A 25,213-nucleotide genomic window follows, 5' to 3' on the forward strand; every position below is an offset into this window, starting at 1 on the left:
CATCACTTATATGCATATATTTATGTAGTTAAACTCTAGGCACGATTTATGTTGCATTCATAATCATTAAAGTGCCATGAATGGTGTTGCGTAATTTGGAGGCGGTGTGCGTGCGTTGGCGTGCGTGTGATGTGGTGTGGACTATGGATAGGACGGGTAGACACGCTTGAGTTCTTCTGGGACCCGGTCCTTCGGGTAGACACGGCTTGAGTTCTTATTTGGGACCCCGATTTGGTATTTAAGTGGAAGTCCGAAATGAGTTCTTGGCACAGATTGGATTTAAGAGAGTCAGATAGGGATCGGCTCCCATATACTATGAATGATGTTACAGGGTGTGTGAGTGCTCCAAATTACCTTTTGATGCTATGATGTGAATATGGTGTTGATGTTGCATTTCACTCTACAAAGTTGCATTAGTTTGAGATAGTTATAGAGATTATAGTTAAGATTGATATTTTACTCTCTGAGTCGAACGCTCACCTGTTCAAAAATTTTTACAGCCACAGGAGGATATTTTGTTGCAGGTTAACTCGCTTTTCTACCTCGCAGTTGTTTATCAATATTGTGTAATTTTAATTACTCCTAGAATTTCCGCATGTGTTAGCAGTATTTATTTGAATTTGGTCTGTAATATTTTTATCATGTTGGACCTGTAAACTTAAATATGTTATGCATGTTGATGGATTGGATGAGGGAGCTGAGCTCCCATTTATTTTATGTTGATGAGTATGTGGAGGGTGAGCTGAGCTCCCAAATTGAGTATTTATTGTGTTTACAGTGGGTGAGTCAAAACTCCCGTTGGAAAGTCCATTTTATGGCCGGACTCTGTCCGTTTGTTTTCTTGAAATTGGGCCCAAATGGGCCTTAGAGTTGGGTTAATGAATAGTTAAGGCTTACTACGCCTCGGGGCTTTAGGTGGCCCAGTCCTAGCTTGGTCCCACCATAGGTTGGGTCGTGACAAGGTTAACCTGATTTCTCCCTCGCAGGTCGATTACTAATGTTTGTATAAACTTGTTAAATCTTAGAATTTCCGCATGTGTTAGAAATGTTTATTTAATTTGGGTCTGTAAACTAAATTATTATTTTGGACCTGTAAACTTAATATTCTATGCATGTTTGATGGATTGGATGAGTGAGCTGAGCTTCCATTTATTTTTATGCTGATGAGTATGTGGAGGGTGAGCTAAGCTCCCCAATTGAGTATTTATGGTGTTTACAGGTCGGGTGAGTCGAAAACTCCCCGTTGGAAAGTCCATTTTATGGTCGGACTCTGTCCGTTTGGCTTCTTGAAATTGGGCCCAAATGGGCCTTAGAATTGGGTAAATGAACAATTAGGCTTACTACGGGCCTCGGGGGCTTTAGGTTGGCCCAGGTCCTAGTGCCGGTCCGGCCCATAGGTTGAGTCGTGACAATAGATGTCTTTGGAGTTGCAATTTTTCTTCTTAATCAGAAATAAAATTAATTATTGCGGAGTAATGGTACATGTACTGAATATGATCTTTAAGGTGTTCGAGTCTCTCCTCAAAATTATTGCAGGTGTACTTGAAAGTGATAGTTTTATATGTAGCCTGCCAGCAGCAAGGCTTCCAAGAAATAAGAAAAAAAATAGAGGAAACCTGACTTCAAATATCTAGGTAAATTGTTCCCTTTCATATTCGCAAACAAGAGAAATCTGGAATAGTGCTGTTCTTTATTGGTGTTGCACTCAACCCTCTCTTGGATTCTTGAATCCTGGCAGAATTATACTAAAAGCTATCATTTCAAATCTATACTGTTGGAGCTGGAATATTTCTTCTAGGATGCGATTGAATTCAGTACTGTCAACTAAAGATTGCTGAGGTTGCAAAATGATGCCAATAGTGCATTTTCTTTCTTCAATCTACCAGATATGGAGTTTATAACTCTTCAATCTTGTTCATTCCCCATCACAGCACCTGGAAATCATCCTACCGGATCTGGAATGTTTGTGAAATAAAAGAGTTTGCCTTTGGATTGGTATTCTAAAATGCAATAATGTTCGTGTTTTGTTATTTACTACTGCTGTGAAGTTTATTTACGTTTAGAGTTGTGATCTGGCAACAACTCATCTTTACGGATGTGGTGTCAACTGAATATTGGATGCTTTATCATCCAAGTTGCCATGCCATAGAAGCTCGACCAATCATTGGATTCTGTTTATGATAACTTTCTACAACTGTCGCCTCTCATACCCAGCTGTGATTCTTCAAGTCTTCACACTATTATTTTGTTCTGTTTTTCTTTAAATTAATGATAATTTTGTAATTTTATATGGATTTATATTAGAAAGATTTTTTTTTTTTTTTATTTTTGGAATGAGTAAACTATTATTTAGAACAAAATAGCCACATCCTGGTTATGATTATAAATTGAAAGTTAGTAAAAGTGGAATTGGAAAAAATGAAACATGGCCCATGTTGAAGTTGACCTGATACAATGTTTTAGAATGTGAGCTTTTCAAGGTAGTACAGCTATACTTTAGAATGTTTTCTTTTCAATTCAACTAAGACAACTATAAGTGACTAAGCTTTGTCTTTGTTTACTTCATTGATGAGATGAAGATGATCCTTCAATTCTCCAATGTCTGCTTGCTTTTAAGCTTTTTTACCCTATTTTCAGAACCCCCACTGTCAACTTCTTAGTGCTCAGACTTCAAAAAGCTTTAATGATTAAATAAATCTAATTGAGGACAATTTGTTCATTTTCTCTCAACATTGATCTACCCCTCTGATCACAAGATTTTAACTTTTTTTTTTTTTTTTAAGAAGCAATAGCAGCAGCTTCATATGTCAAATGAAAAATGAATATAGCACAAGGCATAGCCGATAGAGGGGAAATTGCAATCTCATCAGTGCTTATGAATGATAATTGCATGTAGCTGTCCAGTCTTTTGCAACGCACAAGATCGAGTAGCAGGGGCCGATCAATCATTGAATCTTTCATGAGAATCAACCTGACATGAATTTTTTTAACAAGCTATAAATGGTTTAATCAGTTACCGCTTTCAAGTGTTCATACAGGATTTTAATGATATACAATATTACAAAGAGTTGGTAAAGTATTTTCATCCACCAAACTCTCTAGCCTTAAATAGCAGCTTCTCCTCCAAGCCCCTTCTTGAAGCTTGGGGATAAGACGCGTTGTGGGGTCTAGGAGCTTGTGCACTCAGACCCATCCACAGCAAAACTCAGCCATGGCCAAGAAATGCTGTTAATCTACGCCTAGCTAGTTGGCTACTGTTTCTTCCAAATATCCCACCCAAGCCAAGTCCCCGCGTCAAGAAGAATTACCCACCTAAATGCATACTCAAGTGAGGATTATGCTCAAGTATCGTACTAAATCCCAGCAAGAAAATAGAAAATTTTGTTATTTATTAACTGTGCTTTTGCGTGGAGAGAGACATCACTGCTTTTCAAAAGAAGAGGTTACAACTTTCTGAAAAGCATAGAGTAGTGAGGAAATAGAGAAGCTTAAGCCTGGATAACTGGAAAAAAGAGACAAACATCCACATGGACATGGCCATAGAGAAAAAAAAGGCCAAAACCCATTCATTACTTCATTTCAACCCTTCTCTGTAATCCATCCAATGGCAAACATTCATTTTAACATCCTTTTCACCTTTGTAAAAAAAAAATACACAATTAATTCCCTAATTTGCTTGCCTTCCCAATAAACTCTCCCATCAGAATGTAATAAAGACCCCACATTTACCATCCCTACCTATATTTCTCCACCAAAAATTTGAACCCAACTTTTACTTTAGAAAAAAAATGGGAATGTTGGAAGAATCCAACCTCAAAAAAGGGATGTTCGCCTCTTTTAAGATCCATCTCTTGCTCTCAAAAATCTGCACAAAATAACAGTCCAACCATTTCAGCAGTAGGGAAAAAAAAAAAAAAAAAAAGATAATGAACAGTGAAAAGGAGGATAAGATTCAATCTCATGTAGTAAATGCTTACCATCATGTTTCTTCATCAAACCTCTTGCAAACAACAAGCATATAACCAAGAACCCCACTCCAGCAGCACCTCCTAATATAATAGCTACTGTCTTTCCTGGATTTTGCCCTGTCCCTACATCCACCAAATTCATTCCATATTGTCTAAATAGGTTAGGTTAATTAAATCATATTCAAAAACATTGAAAAACTACTAATCTTTCTTCACACAAAATAAAATCAAGCCAATTAATCTCTATTGAGAGAGGCTCACAGATTTATAAGACCTCTTCTAAAGTGAAATAGATACCGATTAGGAAAAGAACTCAACCACCCAACACGCCTCACCATACAAAATTATAAACAAATGAATAAAAATCTGAGAACTTTTCTTTCAGTTCTAGATTCAATTAAAAAAAAAAAAAGGAGGAAATCTTTTACTTTACCTGATGAAGATGAAGAAGATGATGAAGATGCCGATGATGATCTCCTTGGGACCCCATTTGGATAATAACTGTAACTAATAAAACACTTCTGCAAATAGATTTGCCCTGAAATAGCGTTCCCACATTCAACCTGAGCTCTCTGCGCAGCATTTTTCACGCATTCACCACAATCTGAATCCCCCACATCACCTTCACATTGACCCAAAACATACACAGATTGATAGCTGGTAGTATAGAACCCATGACCACTAACCACACCATTTTCCATCACTGAAAACGCAGTATCCCTTCTCTCTTCAAACCCACTTCCTGCTATATTTGTAGCTCCACAAGTCTTGAACAACATTTCCATACCAGAAACTTGAGTAAACCCAGCAACCTCATACAAAATGTAGCATCCATAAAGCTGGACTCTTGCAGCTATGGTTTTGCCACAGAGTTTGTCAGTCAACACAGGCAGTCCACTGACACACTTGTAGCAGTCACCAACACTAAGGTCTCCTCTACATTGAAAGAGACCAGTGATTGTGGTTTGGCCCGTCCCAGTGGTGGTTTTAAAGAACTTGGTTTTAGTTGACTGGGAAACTAAAGAACCAAAGAGAGCGGAGAGGGCTTGTGAGTATACACCAGTTGGATCTTGAAAAGCCTGTTTTGCACAGCCCTTATACACCAAAGTATTATAATCAGTGGCAGATTGAGCTAGATTGGTAAAGAGAAGAAGAGAGAGACAGAGGAGGAGGGAAAAGGGTTTTGAGCGAAAACCCATCTGTGTGTAGGTGTTGAATGTTGATAGATCAAATCATGACAGTTATGAAAGTTGCTTGAAGGATTTGAGGAGTGGGTTTTTGATAAAACTGGGAAACCTTGAAGGGTTGGATTGGAGTGCCTTGATTTGCTCAAAAAAAAGTTTGTTTTGGGTATTGGCTCTGGCTTTTGTGGTTTTGAGATTTACTTTTTCTCTGGATGGCCTACCTCTGTAGATGTGCAGAGTTTGAGAGATAGGCAGGAGGGGAGGCGTATATCTTTTTGCTCTCTCCATAGCAAGTACAAAATCCAATTGGCGAACTGATAATGGAGAAGTAAAAAAGTCATTTTTATTGAAATGGTAAGTATAATTTTTTAAAATATTTTAAGAGAATGAGAACGAAGTTGGTTTAAATAAAAAATTTTCGAAAGCAAAAAAGAAATATTCTCTGGACCTGGAGGATATGAATGTAAAGCAATCTGGTTATGTGTGGGAGGCAAGGGTTTGAAGTTTGACTAGAAGCCTAGTACAACTAAACTAGCGTTTGAACTTGGAAAGGGCAAAAAAAATAGGGAATTTTTAATTTTACTTTCATCGCGGTTGAGAATTTAGATCTTGAGGTCCAAGAGACAGGTGATGTATTAAAGAACATGGAGGTTGGCAGCCACTCAAGAATTTATAAAGTTGAGGGAAGCCACGTGATAAAATCTTGAATCTTTTATAGCTGGCACATTCGTATTGGTAATTATCTATGCTGAAGAATAAGCAAGAATTCTCACTTCAACTATAAATACAATTCCAAATATTAAATTATCAAAGACAACTAATAATCACAATAGTACAATTTCCCTGCCTCTTCTCCCTATTGATATAGCACGCTCTAAAATTCAGGCTAATTCTTAAAGAATTTAGATTTTATAGATTTAAATTGATTTTAAACTCTCATTATCAAACACAAAGTATTCAAATCATATGCAAAGTGTTTAAACTAAACACAATATATTCGAATAAAATACAAGGTGTTTTAATAAAAAATAAGATATTTAGATAAGATGTAAGAATATTCGAATAAAATACATGGTGTTCAAATAAGGTAACGTGTTCAAATGAAAAGAATTATCTTAAAAATTAGATACATATTGATGAGATGCGTTATATTTCTCCTGAAAATGTTCCTAGTAGCGTCTTCGTAATATAGGTAAGGAAATAGTTAGATATGAATAAGAATCATATGAATATGACTCATAACACCTGTTAAGGTACATAATTTAATTCTTTTAATTTTCTATTAAATATTTACTTTCTCATTCTTAAGCATTTACTAATTTGAGTATAGGAATGATGTTGTTTAGATCACCAACCTCACATTTTTGCTTGTTACAGGCTACAATGAAATCAATCATTTACCCAAGAATCTCAAGCAACATTACTTATATTATATTTCCTTCGTTTATTTTTATTTGTTATATTTGAATTTTACAAAATAATAATGAATGAGTTTTATAAAAACATATTAGTAATTGATTGAATTATCCTTTATCTCACCTAATTATTTCTTCTATGTATATTTTTATTATATTTAACAAAAAAAATTAAAAGAAAATAATTAATACTTATTGCTAAATACGATAAATATATATAAAAAAAAAATCCAAATGAAGGAATAGTTTCATCTTCACATTTTCCTGCCATTTGTGTTAATTATGGTTTTGTTCTCTCCATTAAAGGAGGATCTTTTTTTGGGCCTGCTTTGAACAATGAACACTGGGCATAGAACCTTATATAAATGGGTTAAGCACATGATCGTAATATGTCTTTTAGAAATGAATGAAATCTCATTTTCTTTGTAATGTTATGGTTCCCTCAAATCACAATAATTCTAACTTCTTTACCCCCCTCCTTTCTAAAGAATATAGGGATTCCAGAGTTTTTAATTAGTTTTATATTTTAAATTTTAAAATTTTAATTTAAAGTGTATTTTTTAAAAAAATTTCAAAATATTTTATATCTTTTAAAATTTTAAAAATATAATTATTTTAATTTTTAGCCAAATATTAAAGTCATTTGAGTTTAACTGAAAAAAAAATCAGAAATAATTGAACCGAAAAACTAAATTTGAAATTAATTCAACTTAGCACAAAAGGTTTTAAGGAAATTTGTCATTTGAGCTTAACGAAATTAATTATTTAATTTTTTTTATTTTATAAATTATATCAATTAATTAATGTTTTTTCGTTCCTTATTGAAAAATAGGAAGAAAGGAAGAGAGACAGAGCCAACGACCAATCAAAGTATTGTCCAAAGATAGGGAAGTAGAATGCCAATGTGAATGTGATCACTAATACTATCTATTGTTAAATTTTCTAAAAAAAAAGAAAAAAAAGAGAGAATATGCATATTTTCCCTTCACTGTCCCTTCGCCATACTTGGTGGGTCTGGATTAAACAAGCACCACCACGAGTTAAAGCCAATTCAACCACTGAAGAGATTAGGTGGTAAAGGTTTAAACCAGCAAGACGAACACTCAGTTAGATATCATGAAAGCAACATAGCATCCGAGGATGAAAACTTACAAAATTTTTGTGAAGACAGTAAAGAAAGCATTAAAGTTTTTGTGAAAAAAAAAAAAACAGATAAAAGCCATGACAGCAATGAAGACAGTACCTCTGGGAGAAGTGATCCGCAAAATTTATTTTTTGTTATTTTAATAGAAATATTTATGAATTATAATTAGAATTAGTTATTTTCTTATTATATCTAGATTTTCTATTATATTTATGTTTATCTAAAACTTCTAAATAATAGTTATCATATTCTGATTAGTTTAGGATTCCCAAACCCTATAAATACCTCTCATTATATTCAGATTTTGTAATTTTATTTATTTTTATAATTTTTAATAAAGTTTATTTGCTTATTTTTATAAAGTTTTTTTGTAACTTATTCTTATTTTAATAAAGTTTCTTCTTGAAGTTTTAGATTAAACCTTTGTTGTTATTTGGAGTTTTGTTCTCTTTACGCTACACACTGCGTCAGGTGGTATTAGAGTAGGGATTTCACTTTCATTACGATGGCCAATACTAGTGGTAATGGTGACCATCAATCTCATGATGGTGATTAGGGGTTACCAGCTGTTTGGAGAGCAATCGAAAAGCATCAAAATTCTATAACAACAATTATACGACAATTGTAAGAGATTTGCCGCTTATTGGGAGTTCGTAATGTTAAGAAAAGAATCATAAATTAAATCAAGTCAGAGGAGTTAACTATGGTAGCATCAATTATGATGTTGTTCTCTTTATTTCTAAAAGAATACTTGTTACTAATGGTGAATATAGGAGAAGTAGTGTTCAAGACTTGTGTACTTTAATAGAAACAAAGAATGTGGAGATGGAAGCAAATCTTATTAAGACATAAAAGGATGTTGAAGATTTAGAGAAAAATAGCTCAAAGTTAAAGACCCTAAATTTAAAGGATTTGAAATTGAAGAATCTGAAACTTTGATTTTATTTCCTTTCGCTATGGTGAATGACGAAGAGTTTGAAGAAAGTGTCTGACGGAATGAAGAGTAATAAACCATGGAGATTTCAATGGAACTTGAAGAATAATCAATAATTGAGGAATCAATAGAGATTAAAAATTTATCTAACCCTTTAACTCCAACTATCTTTGTTGATTTTATTTGTCCAGATATTTTTATGGATGCAAGGGACATTATGAAATTGCTCAATTCAATTTTGTTCAAGTCAACTTTATTAATATCATTCAAGAATGAGACATGGTGTGATATTCCAATGAAGTTTTTTATTCTTCAACACTTTAAAATTAAATGTCGAATTTTTTCGAAAGTGTGAGTGAATGACGCAGTGCACAAATCAATATCAGACCAAAAGACTTTTATTTTTCTATTTTCACAAGAACTTTTAATTTTAGATGAATTCTTTATTTTCTTAGGTAGGTTTTATTTTTATTTACTAGTTTATTTATCTATAAAATATTACTTCTATTTAATTTAGGTCTTTAAATATGTTTTGTATTTAGACTTAAACTCTTTAATTCATTCCTACTTATATTAAGATTTAGAATTCTGTAAATACCCATTATATTTTCATTATGTACAAGTTTTCAAATTTATTTTAATGGAATTTTCTTCTTAATAAAGCTGATTTACTTTATTTTATTTTAGACTTTGGATTAAGTCTTGCATTTATCTTAAAATCTTGGATTTGATCGCGTGTCGATCCTTTTCTACTCTACACAATATCTTAAGATAAACACAAGATTTAATCTAAATTCTAAGATAAACTAAAGCAAACTAGCTTTATTAAGAAGAAAATTTCATTGAAATAATTCTGAAAACTTGTACATAATAAAAATATAATGAGTATTTATAAAATTTTAAATCCTAATATAAGTAGGAATGAATTAAAGAGTTTTAATTTAAATAGAAAACATATTTAAAAACTTAAATTAAATAGAAGTAATGTTTTAGAGATAAATAAACTAGTAAATATAAATAAAACTTATCTAAGAAATTACAGAATTTATCTAAAACTATAAGTCCTTGTGAAAATAGGAAAACAAAAGTCTTATGGTCTGATATTAATTTGTGCACCATGTCATTCACCCACAGTTTTGAGAAAATTGGACATCGAATTTTAAAGTATTGAAAAATAAAAAATTCTATTGGAAGATCACACCATGTCTCCTTCTTGAATGATATCAATAAAGTTAACTTGAACAAAATTGAATGAGCAATTTCATATTGTCCCTTGTACCCATAAGAACATTCGGACAAATAAAGTTGTAACATCCTCACTTTAGCTAGTCCGTATAGTCTACTGTTCCGGTGACCAATGTCGGTCCGGGCAGTTAGAATGTTTGAAATTATAAATAGACTAGAGTGGGAAGTTATAAAGAAACTAAATAATGCTCATAAAAAGCAAGGAAAAATTTTAGAAACCAAATACATAAGGTTAAACGAGCCGAAATTCCAGTGATGAGTAACCTGAAGGGGAAGTGACGGTGAAGGCCGTTAACAACCCTAGACCCAGGAAAAAAATTATAAAATAATTTTTGGGACTCCAGAGAATGGTCATTGAGATTCTTATGGCATTAGAATGCCAAGAAAATGCTTAGAAAAATTTTTCTATCGGTACACACAATTTTAGCTAGTTAAGCCAAACGGAGGGCATTTTGGTCATTTCGTCTTCAGAGATGATTTTTGGCCAACTTATCCAGTTAAATAAACAATTTATATGACATAAAATATGAATAAATGTTGTTAAAAATTTGATTAAAATTAAATAGACAAGAAAAGAATAGAAAATTAAAGAAAATAGAATTTCGACATCATAATGATGTCATTAAAATTCTCCCACTCAATTCAATGTTGGCACATGACATAAGTTTATTTAAAAAGACTAAATGGGCAGAAAAATGAAGAAAAAAAATCAGAACTCTCTCTACCCTTCTTCCTTGCCATCACACACTCCCTCCATGGCCACCATGATCAAGCTTTTTAAAGCTTGATTTTCATAGCTTTTACCCAACTAAACCCTATATTCCCAGCACAAAAAATTATTCTTACATCTTGGTGAGTCTTTTTGGAGCAAAAAGAAAAGAAAAAGAAGAACCCTAGTAAGTTGAGAATTTCACTCCATTAGAGGTTTGTGACCTAACCTTGAATTTCTCTTTAAATTCATGTTAAAGGACTATGATTAAGTGCAAATTACAAAGAAATTTATTAAATACCATGTGTATTTCCATCCCATAATTTCGGCAGCCTTGGTGAGGGTAAGATTGTGATGATTTTTATGGAACTAAAATAGTAGTATGGCTGCCCTTAATATGAATCTCTTAAGTGGAGTAATGAAATGTAAGTTATAATGCATTGTTGAGACAAGTTAGGGTTTGGGATGAAAATGAGACTTTGATCATGTGATGATGAAAGTAGGTTTTAATGATCAATTATTGACCATTTGGCTGTGTGTGAATCAAAAACGAAGTGGTTTGTGTAGTGAGAATTGAGTTTGGTGTGGCTGCCCTTGGTGACCTACAAGACTGGGCATGAGTCTAGTAGGTTTGGGCAGTAATAACTAGAATTATAGAGGTGTAATTGGTGCAAGGCTAATTGAACATGAAACTAGACATATAATGGCACAACTTTGGTGAAGAAACTATGCCCAGAAAACCAAACCAAGTTGACCTAAAGATTGCCCTAATCCGGGTGACCTGTATTCTGCCTGGGCAAAATGACTAAATGAACAGTATTTAGTCATTTGGCCATAACTCAGTGTAGAAAGGTCCAATTGACATGAAATTTTACCAGAAATAAGCTGAGATATAGACCTACAACTTTCATGAAGAAACTTAACTCAAATTATGACCATAACATATTCAAAAAATGACCTACAGTCACTACTCAAATTACTATAGATGTGGTCAGTCCAGAAAATCTGAAAAATTTGTAATCCGGCCAATTGTGGTTTTTGAGCCATAATTTGAGCTACAAAACTCCAAATGGAGTGATTCAAAAAAGGAAATATAACTAGACAAAATAAGAAATAACTTTCATGTTGATCATTTTGCCAAATTCCAACTGCAAAAATGACTAATGGAACAGTAAAAACAAAGCTTAAAAACTAAAAATTTTGAACAATTAACATTAAGCTTAGAAAAGATATTGGCAACCAACACCAACAATTTTAGAATGCAAAATGTGGTATGTTGGGAGTATTAAAACCAATGTACCTATTGTCCTTATAAAAGTCAACATTTTGTTGACTAATGAATTGAATAGTAACACTAAAACTTGAATTTCAAGAATTGTGAAATTTAAAAGTGTAATATGCCCTAGTATATCTAACAAGATTGATTTAGATAGGTTGGCATGCCAATAGGGTTCTGTTAGCAGTACTGCATATAGCTTTATACCATTCTGTGTTTCATAGCCTCCCATGCCATTCTGTGACATAATAGCCTTTAGCTATGTTATTTGAGTTATTATACTCGGGTTTTATCCCTGATAATTATTACAGCTTATTACCTGTTCTGTTGCATACCGGGAGACACAATGTGACCGATGGTGTGATGGTCCGAGGTACTTAGTACTCAGTGCCAGTTTACCCGTTTATCCAGTCCAGTCGACTAGTATGGGTTACTCGGGCGATGATAATGAATCTTACAAATTTTTAATCAAATTATACTGCAATAAATACTAGGAATTAAGTCTACAAAAAATGTAAACATACATTCTATATATTTATATTATTTTAGTTATTTTATTTTATTTTATTTTATATTTTCACCACTAAGCAGAATTGTTTAGCGTGTCGCTTTTGCCACGCGCAGGTACTAGAGACATAGCTGGGGAGCCCAGCAGACATCAGACCGGGTGAACTTTCAGAGCTGCATACTGAGTCCAGAGTCACCTCACATCTGCAGTGCACTTGGTAGGATATTAGGACTATGGGTGGCATTTTGTATTTTGCATTTTGTATTAGTTTTGATTGTAATTACAAACTTTTGAACTTATGTGATAATGTAAAGATATGAAATTTCATGTTATTGAAATTTTCTATATATTATGTTGAAAAAAATGAAATGTTGAGAAATATTTATGAATGTGTTTCAAGTGAGGATGTGAACAGAAAAAAATTCTGAAAATAGTATTGAGATTTTGAGATTGAGTTGAGATGTGTGTATAATGGAGTTCTGGATTTGGAAATTATATTGGAAGTGTCTTTAAAACAGGTCCAGAAGAACTGTTTTTCCAATTTATAGCCGGCACTCTGCCGGATTTTCTATAAAAATTGCAGAAAAATTCAGATTTATCAAAAATTATAAATAAATGAATTAAAAGGGATAAATTGTAATTGAAATATGAATTGGTGCTCCGGCACACTGAGTGGCATATCTTGCTCGGCTACACTATAGACGGGTAAGGGGTGTCACAAAAATTAACCAATATAATTGGAGTTAAAGGGTTAGATATATTTTTAATCTCCATTGGTTCCTCCATTGTTGATTGTTCTTCAAGTTCCATTGAATTTCCATGATTTGTCATTCTTCATTCCCTAAGACACTTTTTTCAAATTCTTCATTATTCACCATAGTGAAAGGAAATAAAATCAAAGTTTCAGATTCTTCAATTTCAAATCTTTTAAATTTAGAGTCTTTAAATTTGAGTTGGTTTTTTGATGCAGTTTGATCTCTTTGTTTTTACTCCAAATCTTCAACATTTTTTGATGTCTTAATAAGATTTGCTTCCACATCCACATTTTTTGTTTCTATTAAAGTATACAAGTCTTGAACACAACTTCTCCTATATTCACCATCAGTAACAAATATTCTTTTAGAAATAAAGAGAACAAAATCATAATTGATGCTATCGTGGTTAACTCCTCCGACTTGATTCAATTTATGATTCTTTTCTCAACATTACGAACTCCCAATAAGCGGCGAATCTCTTGCAATTGTTGCATAATTTCTGTTATAGAATTTTAATGCTCTTCGATTACTCTCCAAACAGCTGGTAACCCCTGATCACCATCACAAGGTTGATTGCTACCATCACCACCAGTATTAGCCATCGTAATGAGAGTGAAATCCCTACTAATACCATCTGACGCAGCGTATAGCATGAAAATGGATCGACGCACAATCAAACCCTTGAAATTAAATAAAATCTAATGCAAGATCTTAAAATAAATACAAGACTTAATCTAAATAAAATAAAGTAAACTAGTTTTATTAAGAAGAAAAATTCTTCGAAATAATTATGAAAACTTATACATAATAAAAGTATAATGGACATTTATAGAACTTTAAATCTAGGAATAAATTAAAGAATTTTAGTCTAAACAAAAAATATATTTAAATATCTAAATTAAATAGAGTAATATTTTAGAGATAAATAAACTAGTAAATATAACTAAATCTATCTAAAAAAATAAAGAATTCATCTAAAACTAAGAGTACTAGTGATAGTGATGTATTTGAGGAAGCACGAGAGCAGCATTCTCCACGGAGCTCAGTACCCCATCTCGTGAATGAGTCGTCTTTTATTTCCTCAGAACTATATGAGTTCTTGCATTCATCCCTTCCTAACATAGTGAAGGGATGCCAATGGGTTTTGTTATTTAGGTAAGTTTTGCTAATAAACCTATAGCCTGCGGCCCAGCTTAACTTCTCTTCTCGCATTTAGATGTTGATTCAATGTCGATTCTTTCAAATGAAGGGCAGTACATTAAAGCATGGCATATCACTTTGGACACTTATTCGCAAGAGTGCAGATCTTTCTGGTCCCTGTTTGCCGGTATGCCAATATTCATGGTCTCATGAATTACCATTACAATTCCCGTTAAGAGTTTCATCATTTTTTTTTTTTTTTGTTTCTTATACAGTTCAGATTGTGTTATGAAATTTTCAGATTGATGGTGATAGACAAGGTGCTGTATTTGGTGGTCTGCTAGAATGTCCATTGAAACCTACACCCAAGTTTATTATTATTATTATTATTATTATTATTATTATTATTATTTACATGATTGGTGTGTTTTCTCTTCCTTTTTTTTTTTTTTTTTCTTTTTCTGTTTAAAATGTTTATGGAATATCCTTACCTTTTTTCTGATTCCAATGATAAGGGACAAACCAGTCATTTGCATTTACAACTATATCTGGTGAACCAAGGCCCTTTAGACCAACTGGTAAGCATTTATGTTTATTCATTATCTTCTTGGACATCAAACAAGTTCAAAACACATATATTTATTGAGAAATGAGACGGGCTCCATTTCCTAAATGTCAATTCCATTCACATTTGGGTAGGTATGAATGGTAATTTGGAACCACCCAATGGTAATGAGGATACTATTATTTGAGCTCGAGGGTCTGGTGAACGTACGAATTGTTTCTTTGTGATGAATGGTGGAAATATCTGATTTCTGTACAATTTTACCAATGCCTATGCCTCCAACAGCTAATAAACCCTAAAAAGATCATTTTGCTCATATTTCTAAACTGGTCTTCTGACTGACTGACTTAAATAGGTGACAACCGATATTATTACATGTGCATGAATGACTTATTAGCACATTGATGGTGGAGGCAACTTTGCTTTGTGCTTGGATTGAGACCTGCAAGTTGCTTTGTCAAGTGTTGTTGTTTAGATTTTCCCCAGTTGATGGGAAAAAAAACTTCTTGATATTTTCCCTTCATGTAATCATTTTAATTTCTTGGTTTCCTTGAAATAGGGTAAATGGAACTAGTGGACCTTGTGAAACATTTGGGAACTTATGCCTGGCCCATCAACCAGAGTTTGAATTAAAAAAAATGTTTAGGTAATCTAACCATTCATAACTGTCCCCTTCCTCAAAATAATGCCTGGATTATATAGTGCTTAAAGCAATTTTACTGCATTTCTTCTTTTGATCATTACTTCATCATCATAATTGTCATCTTCTTATTTGAATTGTTAACATTATTGAAGCATTGCCTGCTGTAGTGCAACTTACCTAATGCTATACATCCTTTTTGGTCATCTTGGTTTATTCATCAATGTAGTGCTCGCAACCTCTTGTTTGCATATGATCTCAATAAGAGTTGTGAGAACTCTTGAATCCTGTAATATCATTCTTGCAGTATTATATACCACATTCTTCCTGCCTGAGACTCTTAAATAGAAACCTAAATCTAGATTTCCCAAGACATGATTCTAGACTAAAGAAAGCACATTTTAGGAGTTCATGCTGTATGCTTTGTAGCTCGACTCACATCCATTAGACTTCAATTTGCAAAATGTTTGTAATAAAGATTATGCCAATAAGCTAGTTTATCGATCAATACCTAAAAGTACACATTATAAATCTGGAAGTATATGAACTGAAGTAGCAAGCATTCTCCCAGTAAGTAAAATCTCATTTGTAGATTAAATGCAAGCTCTAACTCTCTATGTTATGGAAGTTCCAATGACAATTTAATACAAAAAGACTGACTAGCTATTTCAATTTCACTTCTTCAATCTCAGGTGACCTGCACCTAGGAACATGGCTCCATTAATAGAAAATTGGGTAAAGAGCCAACTCTGCACAATTGATGAGAAATCAAGTTCTACCATCTGTGTCATCAGCCAAAACAGTACAGCCCAACAGAAGGAGTAAAAGCAACCGCAAGGAACATCAACAGCCCACTTACAATATCAAGCAATTGAAGATGTTTCATTACTCCGCTTGACCTTCATCCCCAGGCAGGCCAAATATACGGAGGTTGCGATCCATTGATCCAACTGCTATGTATTTCGCATCAGGACCAAATTTTGCACACGTTAATGTTCCTGGTAATTGGAGAACAATTGTCAGTGACTACTCCAATGATGGATGGAGCAAATAATAATGGATAAAGGAAAGAGGAAAAACCTGTGCCAGACAAATCAGGGAGAGTTTTGACACAATTCCATTCTGCTTTCACACTGGCAACTTGGAAAACTCTGCACAAAATTAGATGGAAATAATGATATGTCCAAGAAAAGTTCTCACTTGTCAGGACAGAATTAGGAAACATGTTATTGGGGCACCAAGCGATATTACTTTTATTATAGGAAAATCCAATAAAAAGTTTTTCTGGACAGCCCAAAACATTTTGGAAATGAGCAAACCACACTTGATGAAGCATTTCAATTTCAGACAGAAATGAAAAGAGAAAGGAAAAGAAAGGAATCTCTTGAAAATCTATGGAAACTTAATATTTTAGGAAAAAAAAAAATGATGGAAAATCCAATGTTTGAAATCCATAAGACACCCCCACCTTATATCTGAGCCTGCAACTCCAAGGTAACAGCCACTGTGGTCAAATTCCACTGCAACAACCAGAAATAGAACTCCCATTAAACATTGCTTTTCGTGATTGCTTCATCGAAAAAGGAAATAGTCAAGAAAACAATTAAAAAAAATGAATTCTGCTATGGAACACTATTAGCTAATTCATTAATAAGATATCATATAGCCATGGAACAAGATTTGCTAATTCCAGAACTTTTCCAAGCTACAAAAGAAGATGACAAGCAAAGGCAACCAAATGAACTCCCCATTAACTGAGATTAAAAGTTTTACATAGCACAAGATTTACACTAGCACACAAGCCAAATAATGAGGGGATTTTCATACTGATTTGTAAGTAAAAAAAGGAATTATTGTTATGGGAACAGAGCCAATGAAAGGTCATACATAATAGATAGAGCAATAAAGGGCCAGGCATCGCAGTATTACATCATTACATACCAGAGTTTGTTGGTATATCTGAATCATAAAGGTTAAGTGTCCGGAAGTTCTTCAATTTGCGCAAATCCCATAATTTAACACTATCATGTGCTGCAGTCTGTCCAGTTTAACCAAAGAAATTAGATTGCAAGAAATCTGGTCATCCATTCATTGCACATTTTTGTTAAAAATACATACTGCTAGAAAGTAACCATTTTCTGAGAAAGATATAGCAGTCACTGCTCCAACATGTCCATCAAATCTTGCAACATTTGCCTGTGAATTAATAAAGTAAACTGTAGAATGTCAACTTGAAAAATAATAATAATAATAATGAAATAAAAACAAACAAACAGATCAACAGATGAAAGGCTCCATCTTTTGCACGCATGGGAATTGTACATGCATCTCATGATTCTCAAGTTTTGCATTTTGAAAAGGCAATAAAGTGAATAAACACAATTAAGGTTGATACTGGAGCAATACCTGGCTTTTTACATCCCAAATTTTAACAACAGCTTCTGAGGTTCCTGTTCCAAGGATGAGACCATCAGGATGAAAAGCTGCAGATGTATAGCCCTCAGGTTTAGAAGTGTCGGATTTTGAAGTGTCAGAGACCTGCAGAACTAGATCATCATACCAATCATCCTGTTCAAATGGAAAACAGATATTTTTTTTCTTCTCATGGTATTGGAGTTTCCCCTTCACATTAAAATTAAAATGATAAGCAAGTTTTAAGCAGAAGACAACATAAACATTTGGAAGCACCACTTGTCTACGTGAGTGCCACATGCAAACACATCAAATACAAGATAGTAAATTAAATAAAAAAAAAAAAGAATTTCAAGCAACTCTGAGAAGGTTGTGCATGGAGAGAGAGAGAGAGAGAGAGAGAGAGAGAGAGAGACCTGTGACAAGCATATCCCCGAGGAGAGATCATAGAAGCACCACGTATTATCGAGAGAAGCAGTCACGAAGTACTTTTTTGTGGCATGGACAGTGACAGCATGCACCTGACAGGATCGATAAGCAAACCCATCGTATGTCAATAAAATGGAACAAAATCAGAACTGCATCACAATCAGCTCAAGCAATGCATTAAAAGACCGAGAAAAATGAAAATAGGTTAAGCTCTTTCCCAGCAGATCATGGTTAAGAAACTAGTACCACCTTTCATGCCTTCTAAATTCAATTTACCAGGCTGCAATTTTGGAATGATTATCATGTTTTCATTTCACTACTAGAGGAGATACTTATGCTGCACTTCTCAAAACTTAACTTGAAGTCTGTATCTTAATGAATTTCCACTGAGCTCACCTCAAGGTGTTTGCATGTGAAGCCAATCACCCTCACCACACCAATGAGCGAGGGAGGGAGGGGGGCAGCAGGCATGACAAGTAATCAAGGATATGTACATCAGCTCCACATTACTTTAGCAGAACTTGCTTTGCTCAAGGCTTAGCAAACAAGACACAAGGTGGCTTCAACAGCCTTCTAATGTATGCAGCCAAAGAGGCCCAATTTGCCAGATATTACCTATCCAGTCCATTTTAAAGTAGATAACCTAAGCCAAGAATATATAAATACAAGAAATCCTATCATAATTAGAATGCCCACCAACAATATGCTTAAATTTAACAAAACACAAGCAACTTCTGGAATTAGTTTCCACAGCTCAAAATATCTATCAGCCATTGGTATAAAACATGCAGCTTGAATGGCATTCACCTCAGCAGTATGATCCTTCAAGATGTGTCTGCAGTCATAGTTTCCATCTTCAGATCCTTGCCATACACGAACTGTCTACACCATTGAAAAGAAATATAAAAGACAGAATAAAGGATCAACACTATAAGTTAATAGAACATGGAGAACTTTGCAGATACTAGTTGGTTCTCCACGTGTATAAAGCCAAAATATAAGTCATTGGCAATGAAACACTCTCTCATCATAAATTAAATAATAAAATTTGTAATAGCACCAAATAGAACTATACATTGTTGGTTCAAAATTACCTTTCTTTTATAAATGTAATGACTCCAATTAATGCCTTTGATTTTTAAAAGTGACATTAACATTGTGAAGTTGGATTATTAATCAACTATACTTGAAAAATGGACTTACAGGCTGGGACATCTTAGAAAAAATAGTGGACAACAAGCCAGGGAACAATATGTAAGGGAGTTGAGTTGATAGAGATGACTTCCATTACATGTTGCTAAAAGCTGGTTCACTTTGTAATTGAAGGGAAAAAAAAAAAAAAAAAAAAAATTGTAAACACTAGACTAGATTTTAGATTCATCAAGTTAAACTTGGCTTACCTTGTCTGCTGATCCAGTTAAAAATAAATCACCGTCTGTGACAAATTTCACACTAGTAACCTACCAAGCAAATGGTGTGATCAGCCAAGTAATTTCACTTCAAAGAAAAGGAACTGTGATGATATATGTAGTAAAAGAAAAACCTTTTTTGAGTGACCACTTAGTGTCGATAGGATTTGTCCTGACCCGCGATCAAAAAGTACTGCAGTGGAATCAACCCCTCCAGTAGCAATGATGTCCTGAGGACCAGAGAAACAATTCATTAATTTGAATAGCAACAATAACACAGCTAGCATGAGGCATACATACTTGTTTAATTTTTAAAAACAAAGAAACAACAGTAACAGAGGTGCTAGTGAGTGAATCCCCACACTCCAAAATCTCTACAAAGAAAACCTGAACATGCAAGGGTCTCTAAAGATTTTTAAAAGTCCACTTGCATGACTTAACATTAGGAGTTTAGGCCTTCTTTTTTCCTTGTCAGTTAATTCACTTCACATTTTTCATTTTTATCCTTGCTGTTGTTTAGAAGAAATTTTGGCTTATCACACTCAAGTCAGAAGTGACAACCATGCAAATTCAGTGAATGTATTACAAGAAACACCTGCCTAAAGCTTCTTGTAAAAGAATATAGCTGCCATAGATCAGGGGGTAATTGCTACAACATTCTCAATCAGAAAAACACCAGCCTAAACACAGCTATTAGACAAATTGCTATAAGTTCTGCTAAGCAAATAACAGATGCAAGTACATGAATTCACAGACAGGATCAAATAGTAGACATCCCCATACCTTGGAGTAATGGATATCGACAGATACAATGCCAGGCTTGCTGGTTTTGTGAAGGGGATGACTGGAAAGCTGTGTGTACCTCTCTAAAGCATCAACAGGAGCCAATGTTGGAGGAATCTAACCCACATGGAAAAGGGAAGATAAGAAATCAACATGGAGAAAGAATCCTAACTTCATTAAACTTGCTGCTGCTCTTAGATATATGAAAAAAAATATTTTGAGATATGAAAAACCAATCATTGTGAAAAATGTACTTCAAAATTGACAATCTACAAAAACTTGAGATCAGACAACCTGCCGCTTTTTCCGCTGTTGTGAAAGGGCTGCATTACAGTCTGTTAACTCAGTAATGATGGTGGCCGAAATTCCAGAACGCATTCTCTTTCCAGGTGGGCCCAAATTTTCATCCTCAGCACCTAAAGTGATATCAAATCTTTAATGGGGCATTGAATAGTAATCGGTCAAACTATAAAACCAAGAAGCATACAAGGAAATACCTCTTTTTCCATTGCTAATAGCAGAGACATTGGTTGTAGCAGCTGCTGTTGCTAACATAGGCATCTGCCTTTCAGCTTGTGCAAGCAATGACCTTGCTTCATCCCTTTCCTTTTTAAGTCTTGTAATCACTCGGCAAGCAGCATCATGCTGCCCAAAATAAACATAAAATAGACCGAAGTCCATTGAGTCAGCAAAGTAAGCAAGTGAAACTTTCAATAATCCAATCTACAACTGATTTACTAGCAATGAAAAGGATAGTAAAAATGGAAGAATAGAACTGAACCTCATAAAAGGGTTAAATACAAGATTCACAATTTCTATTTTTAGCTAAAAACACATCACCTTTCAAATCCTCTTTACCTACAAACATCAAAGCATTCAATTCCAAACCCTAAATAAGTACTTCAAAAAAAAGTTGAAATAATTAATTTACCCCACATTCTAAACATTTCAAATAAGGATTTTACTAACGAATTAAAAAAGGAAAAACTAGCAAAAAATTTTGACACTATAAGCTTAGGAACCACATAAGTTTTACTCGAAGTCACAATTTGGATGTCCAATATCAACAACTCAGGATAAACCAGTTCCTGAATTCATTACTGTTTATCTTCAAATCTATGCAGAATGATGTGGGAAAATGGAATTACAAAAATGGAAATAGCTTTTGGGCTTGCAAACAGAAGACAAGATCTTTTCACCATGAATAAAAAGAAATGTAAAATTACTTCAAGCAAAAGCTTTGCCATAAGGTTTGAAATGGAGAACACATCTTTTGATAGCATGAGAAACTACTGCAAAATGATTCATGCTCGATGTAAAGAAGAATCAATTAGTGCCAAAATAAACATAACTAATAACCAAAAAAAGGGAAGAAAATACATGAGTAAGCAAAAGTGGCACTAAGAGGAAATGGTATCAATAACTTGACAAAGACAATGCTGAAGTTGCCCAAAAGAAGAAAACATGGGAACATAAGCGGAAACAAATAAACATGAAACATGATTTGTTGACATTTTAACAAGGGGACGACATGCGACAGATGTGCATCAAAATCACAATATTAGCAAGCTGTAACTGAGTTCAAACACCTGGTATAATGCATGGCTTAGCTCTTGCCTTGCAGTATGTAGTTGTTGCTCCAAAGCAAAATTGGATAGCATCAGAGCATCCCATTCCTATAATAAAAAACAGAAAGACTTTACAGGTAAATTCAAATGGCAAAGCCAAGGAAATTATTCTCAATAACATAGACCCCTGTAACAATTTGCATAAGGTAAAATGAACAGGCAAAAAGCATTTTAATGAATAGACAGCCAAATGCTTAGGTAACTCAATTATCTAACAAATCGAAAGTTTGGGACACTAGGGATACAACCAGGTGACTGGAAATTTTGAATATATATATATATATATATATATATATATATATATATATATATATATATATATACATATATATTGTCTTATACTTTTCTTCAGAAGTTAAGACACTAAATGTCTATGTTTGAAGCATGGTTTTAAATCGTGGTTGCGACTAACAGAAACGGGCCTGTAACGGTAGTAACATAACAGTAACGGCCTATCGCTATGCAATTTTTTTTGAAAATTTTGCAAAATTCATGAAATGCATACATATTCAAAGATATAATTAAATATAAGATATACAACTACATAATAAGCATAAATATATCAAATAAATACATTAAATTCATTATTTTTATACATCATTAATATATCTATTAAATTCTTTGATATTGTTACTATATCCATTATTTTTATGTAGTATGTACTAATTTACGAATAAATATATTTATTAAATTCTTTGATATTATTTTCTAATTATTTATGTATTTACCTAAAAATGGTTAGAAAAAGTTCTAAGAATTAGAGAAAATAAACAATTACTCCCCTTTTAATGCTCTTGAACTCAAAACTTTGTAGAGAATTGAAGTTAAAGGCCTTCACTTCAGTAGATTCAATTATGGATATGAGAAAAAAAAAAAAAGAGAGAGAGAGAATGTTGAGTTTGAGAATTGGGAGAAAATGGCTGAGACTAAAAACTTGAGAGAAAGTTGAGACTTTGAATATTTGAGTGACAACAAATGGCCATCGAATGGCTGGTGAAAACTGAAAACAAAGAGAGAGAAAAAAAAAATAAAAATAAAAAAATAAATAAAAGAGGAGAATATATGCCCTTTAACATCATAATTGAAAAAGCTAAAGAAGAAAAAATCTCACTGTAGCATATCAGTTTCACTTTCATGTGAATGGAGTCAGCCATAGGGGTGAAGTAGATGTGAAATAAAGCTGGAAATACAAAGTAGGTCAGGTAACAGCTGGTAACAGTCGGTAACAGTTACGTAATGACTGTAATGGCCGTGGCAGCTACAATTTTTAAAACCCGTTATTTAACGGGTGTAACGGTCACGGAAGCTCAAAAAACCTGTAAATAACGGCCTATATGTAACATAACGGCCTTTTTTGAAACCATGATTTGAAGCCAAGATACTACATCAATTAAAAATTCAAGTTTGCACCATTCACCAATATCTATTGCTGCAAATGAACTTCAAGGAAACATATATCTCATAATCATCAACCATAATCAGAAGGAACCATTTGATATGTGGAATCACATGCAAGCATCATTCTCATATTTAATATAAATGGATTTATATGGGGAATGATTATAGAACAAACTTCTGCACTTGTATCCCATAAAAATTTGACAACACAAAAGTAGAAGTTCATAGAACAAAACAAGTACTTGAGACATAAGAATTTTGTTTAAAGTTTAGTACTTAGTAACATTTCTTGCTATCAGATTAAAATAGAAAATCGGAATTTTCACAATCAAAGCAGTAGGTATACATACATTCTGGAAAATTCCAAGCATCCCTGGGATGCTAGCAGTCTGTACAGTTCTCGGCTTCACAATCTAATGGGCAAGCCAAAGACAAATAAAAACAACAAAAAGGTTATACCAATATTGAATATGTGAAACTTTTAATAACAAGAAAGAAAAAAACATACCTTGCCTGTTTTGACAAGAACAATGTCATCCATTGTAAGTGGTTCCCCAGTAATTGGGCATTTTCCATAATCCTAATTAGATGATAAACAACAATACAGGGTTTATCAAACAGAAGGCTAAAAAAAAAAAAGTTATCAATTTATAGATTGCCACAGAGTACAACAAATTCTTTTGCACCAGGGAAGACATCCTATGCGTCCTTTCGTCTTAGGAGACAAATTGTTCCGAAAGAGAAAGAAACACATATAAAATAAAAAATAAAAATAAAAAAAACCGACAGTCTCCTCTCACCCTGAATTTTCAAAATGCATAATAGAAAAAAAGCCACAACCTAAGCTCAGTTAAACAAATGGTCTCGTTACCTCAAATGTTCACAAAAAATAAATTCAATACTCCAACTATTAATTTTATTTCCTTTCAATTACTTTTTTCTCAGTAAACAAACTGAATTCAGCCCTCAGATCAAGACCCTAAACAAGACATGTTTAATTAGTTACATGCTTCCCTCAATTTTTCATTTTAAGTAGAAAAACGATGAAAAATGTTCAAATTTGCCTTGCTCTGCATTTTCTCTCAGTCAAACAGAAACCTAAACTGCACAACGAGAAATAAATAAAAAAAGATAGAGAAACATACAGATATGTGCCTCTCGATTAAACGCTTTTCATAAAGAAGCCCAGATTTCTTAGAGAGGACGGGCTCTTCCGGCACCTCGCCAGAGACTGTAGAGACAAAACAGCATAATCAAAAACAGAGATCTATCAACACATACAAAATGTGTGATATTGGAAAGCGAAGATAAAAGAGAGAGAGTTACTTGAGCAGTGCATTGTGAAGAGAGTTATGGTTTTCAGTGTTGGGATACTAGCGTTCCAAAGTAGGAGCTAATGATTTGTGAAATTAAGCAGCACTGGCAACAGCAGCAGCGGGAGGGAAGAGCCGAAGAGGGAAACGGGAAGAGAAATTAGAAGCTGGTCAATTTGACCGACCCAACTGGACCATGAGATCGGGTCCGCCCATGGGCATGGGCTTCGTTCTGGCCCACATGACCCTTAGCAGAGTGGAAATTGATCCTACAACACGTAACAAACAGGTCCTTGATGTCTAATAACCACCCCGGTAGTGAGTAAGCTTCCTCACTAATTTTCCTGGTTGATGAATA

General features: G+C 33.7%; 2 protein-coding genes and 1 pseudogene across 4 annotated transcripts; 1 reads left to right on the plus strand and 2 right to left on the minus strand.

The window, feature by feature from the left end:
• Nucleotides 1-3,475: 3,475 nt before the first annotated feature.
• On the minus strand, nt 3,476-5,516 carry LOC110655590 (plasmodesmata-located protein 2). The gene is made up of 3 exons (XM_021811973.2): nt 4,402-5,516; nt 3,978-4,091; nt 3,476-3,865 (listed from the first exon to the last, which is right to left on the minus strand). Exons 1-3 carry the CDS (start codon nt 5,165-5,167, stop codon nt 3,858-3,860), a joined length of 888 nt encoding a protein of 295 aa, XP_021667665.1. The 5' UTR covers nt 5,168-5,516; the 3' UTR covers nt 3,476-3,857.
• Nucleotides 5,517-13,744: 8,228 nt separating this feature from the next.
• LOC131174122 (uncharacterized) lies at nt 13,745-15,810 on the plus strand (annotated as a pseudogene).
• Nucleotides 15,811-15,938: 128 nt separating this feature from the next.
• On the minus strand, nt 15,939-25,034 carry LOC110655589 (pre-mRNA-processing factor 19 homolog 1). Of its 3 annotated transcripts, XM_058136334.1 has the most exons (19): nt 24,869-25,034; nt 24,688-24,773; nt 24,051-24,122; nt 23,893-23,955; nt 22,106-22,192; nt 21,014-21,161; nt 20,811-20,932; nt 20,517-20,633; nt 19,868-19,963; nt 19,725-19,784; nt 19,132-19,206; nt 18,312-18,416; nt 17,890-18,051; nt 17,602-17,679; nt 17,425-17,521; nt 16,952-17,003; nt 16,564-16,634; nt 16,343-16,481; nt 15,939-16,232 (listed from the first exon to the last, which is right to left on the minus strand). In XM_058136334.1, the coding sequence occupies exons 1-18, from the start codon at nt 24,879-24,881 to the stop codon at nt 16,369-16,371; spliced, it is 1,617 nt and encodes a 538-aa protein (XP_057992317.1). In that variant the 5' UTR covers nt 24,882-25,034; the 3' UTR covers nt 15,939-16,232; nt 16,343-16,368. The 3 variants fall into 3 exon arrangements, with proteins under 3 accessions (XP_057992317.1, XP_057992318.1, XP_021667663.2); XM_058136335.1 differs by having other exon boundaries at nt 15,939-16,481; nt 17,890-18,021; XM_021811971.2 differs by having other exon boundaries at nt 15,939-16,481.
• Between the last annotated feature and the right edge of the window lie 179 nt (nt 25,035-25,213).

Source organism: Hevea brasiliensis, chromosome 15 (assembly GCF_030052815.1).
Source record: "Hevea brasiliensis isolate MT/VB/25A 57/8 chromosome 15, ASM3005281v1, whole genome shotgun sequence".
NCBI classification, from domain to species: Eukaryota; Viridiplantae; Streptophyta; class Magnoliopsida; order Malpighiales; family Euphorbiaceae; genus Hevea; species Hevea brasiliensis.

What these genes read in the sequence shown, in the direction of transcription:
- LOC110655590 (XM_021811973.2), bottom strand. Translation starts at nt 5,167, where the DNA reads ATGGGTTTTCGCTCAAAACCCTTTTCCCTCCTCCTCTGTCTCTCTCTT. An exon ending in ATCTTCTTCATCTTCATCAG is followed by an intron (nt 4,092 to 4,401) that starts GTAAAGTAAAAG and finishes TGGTGGATGTAG; the next exon opens with GGACAGGGCAAAATCCAGGA.
- LOC110655589 (XM_058136334.1), bottom strand. An exon ending in TGAAGGATCATACTGCTGAG is followed by an intron (nt 18,417 to 19,131) that starts GTGAATGCCATT and finishes CGATCCTGTCAG; the next exon opens with GTGCATGCTGTCACTGTCCA. An exon ending in AGATATACCAACAAACTCTG is followed by an intron (nt 17,004 to 17,424) that starts GTATGTAATGAT and finishes TGGTTGTTGCAG; the next exon opens with TGGAATTTGACCACAGTGGC.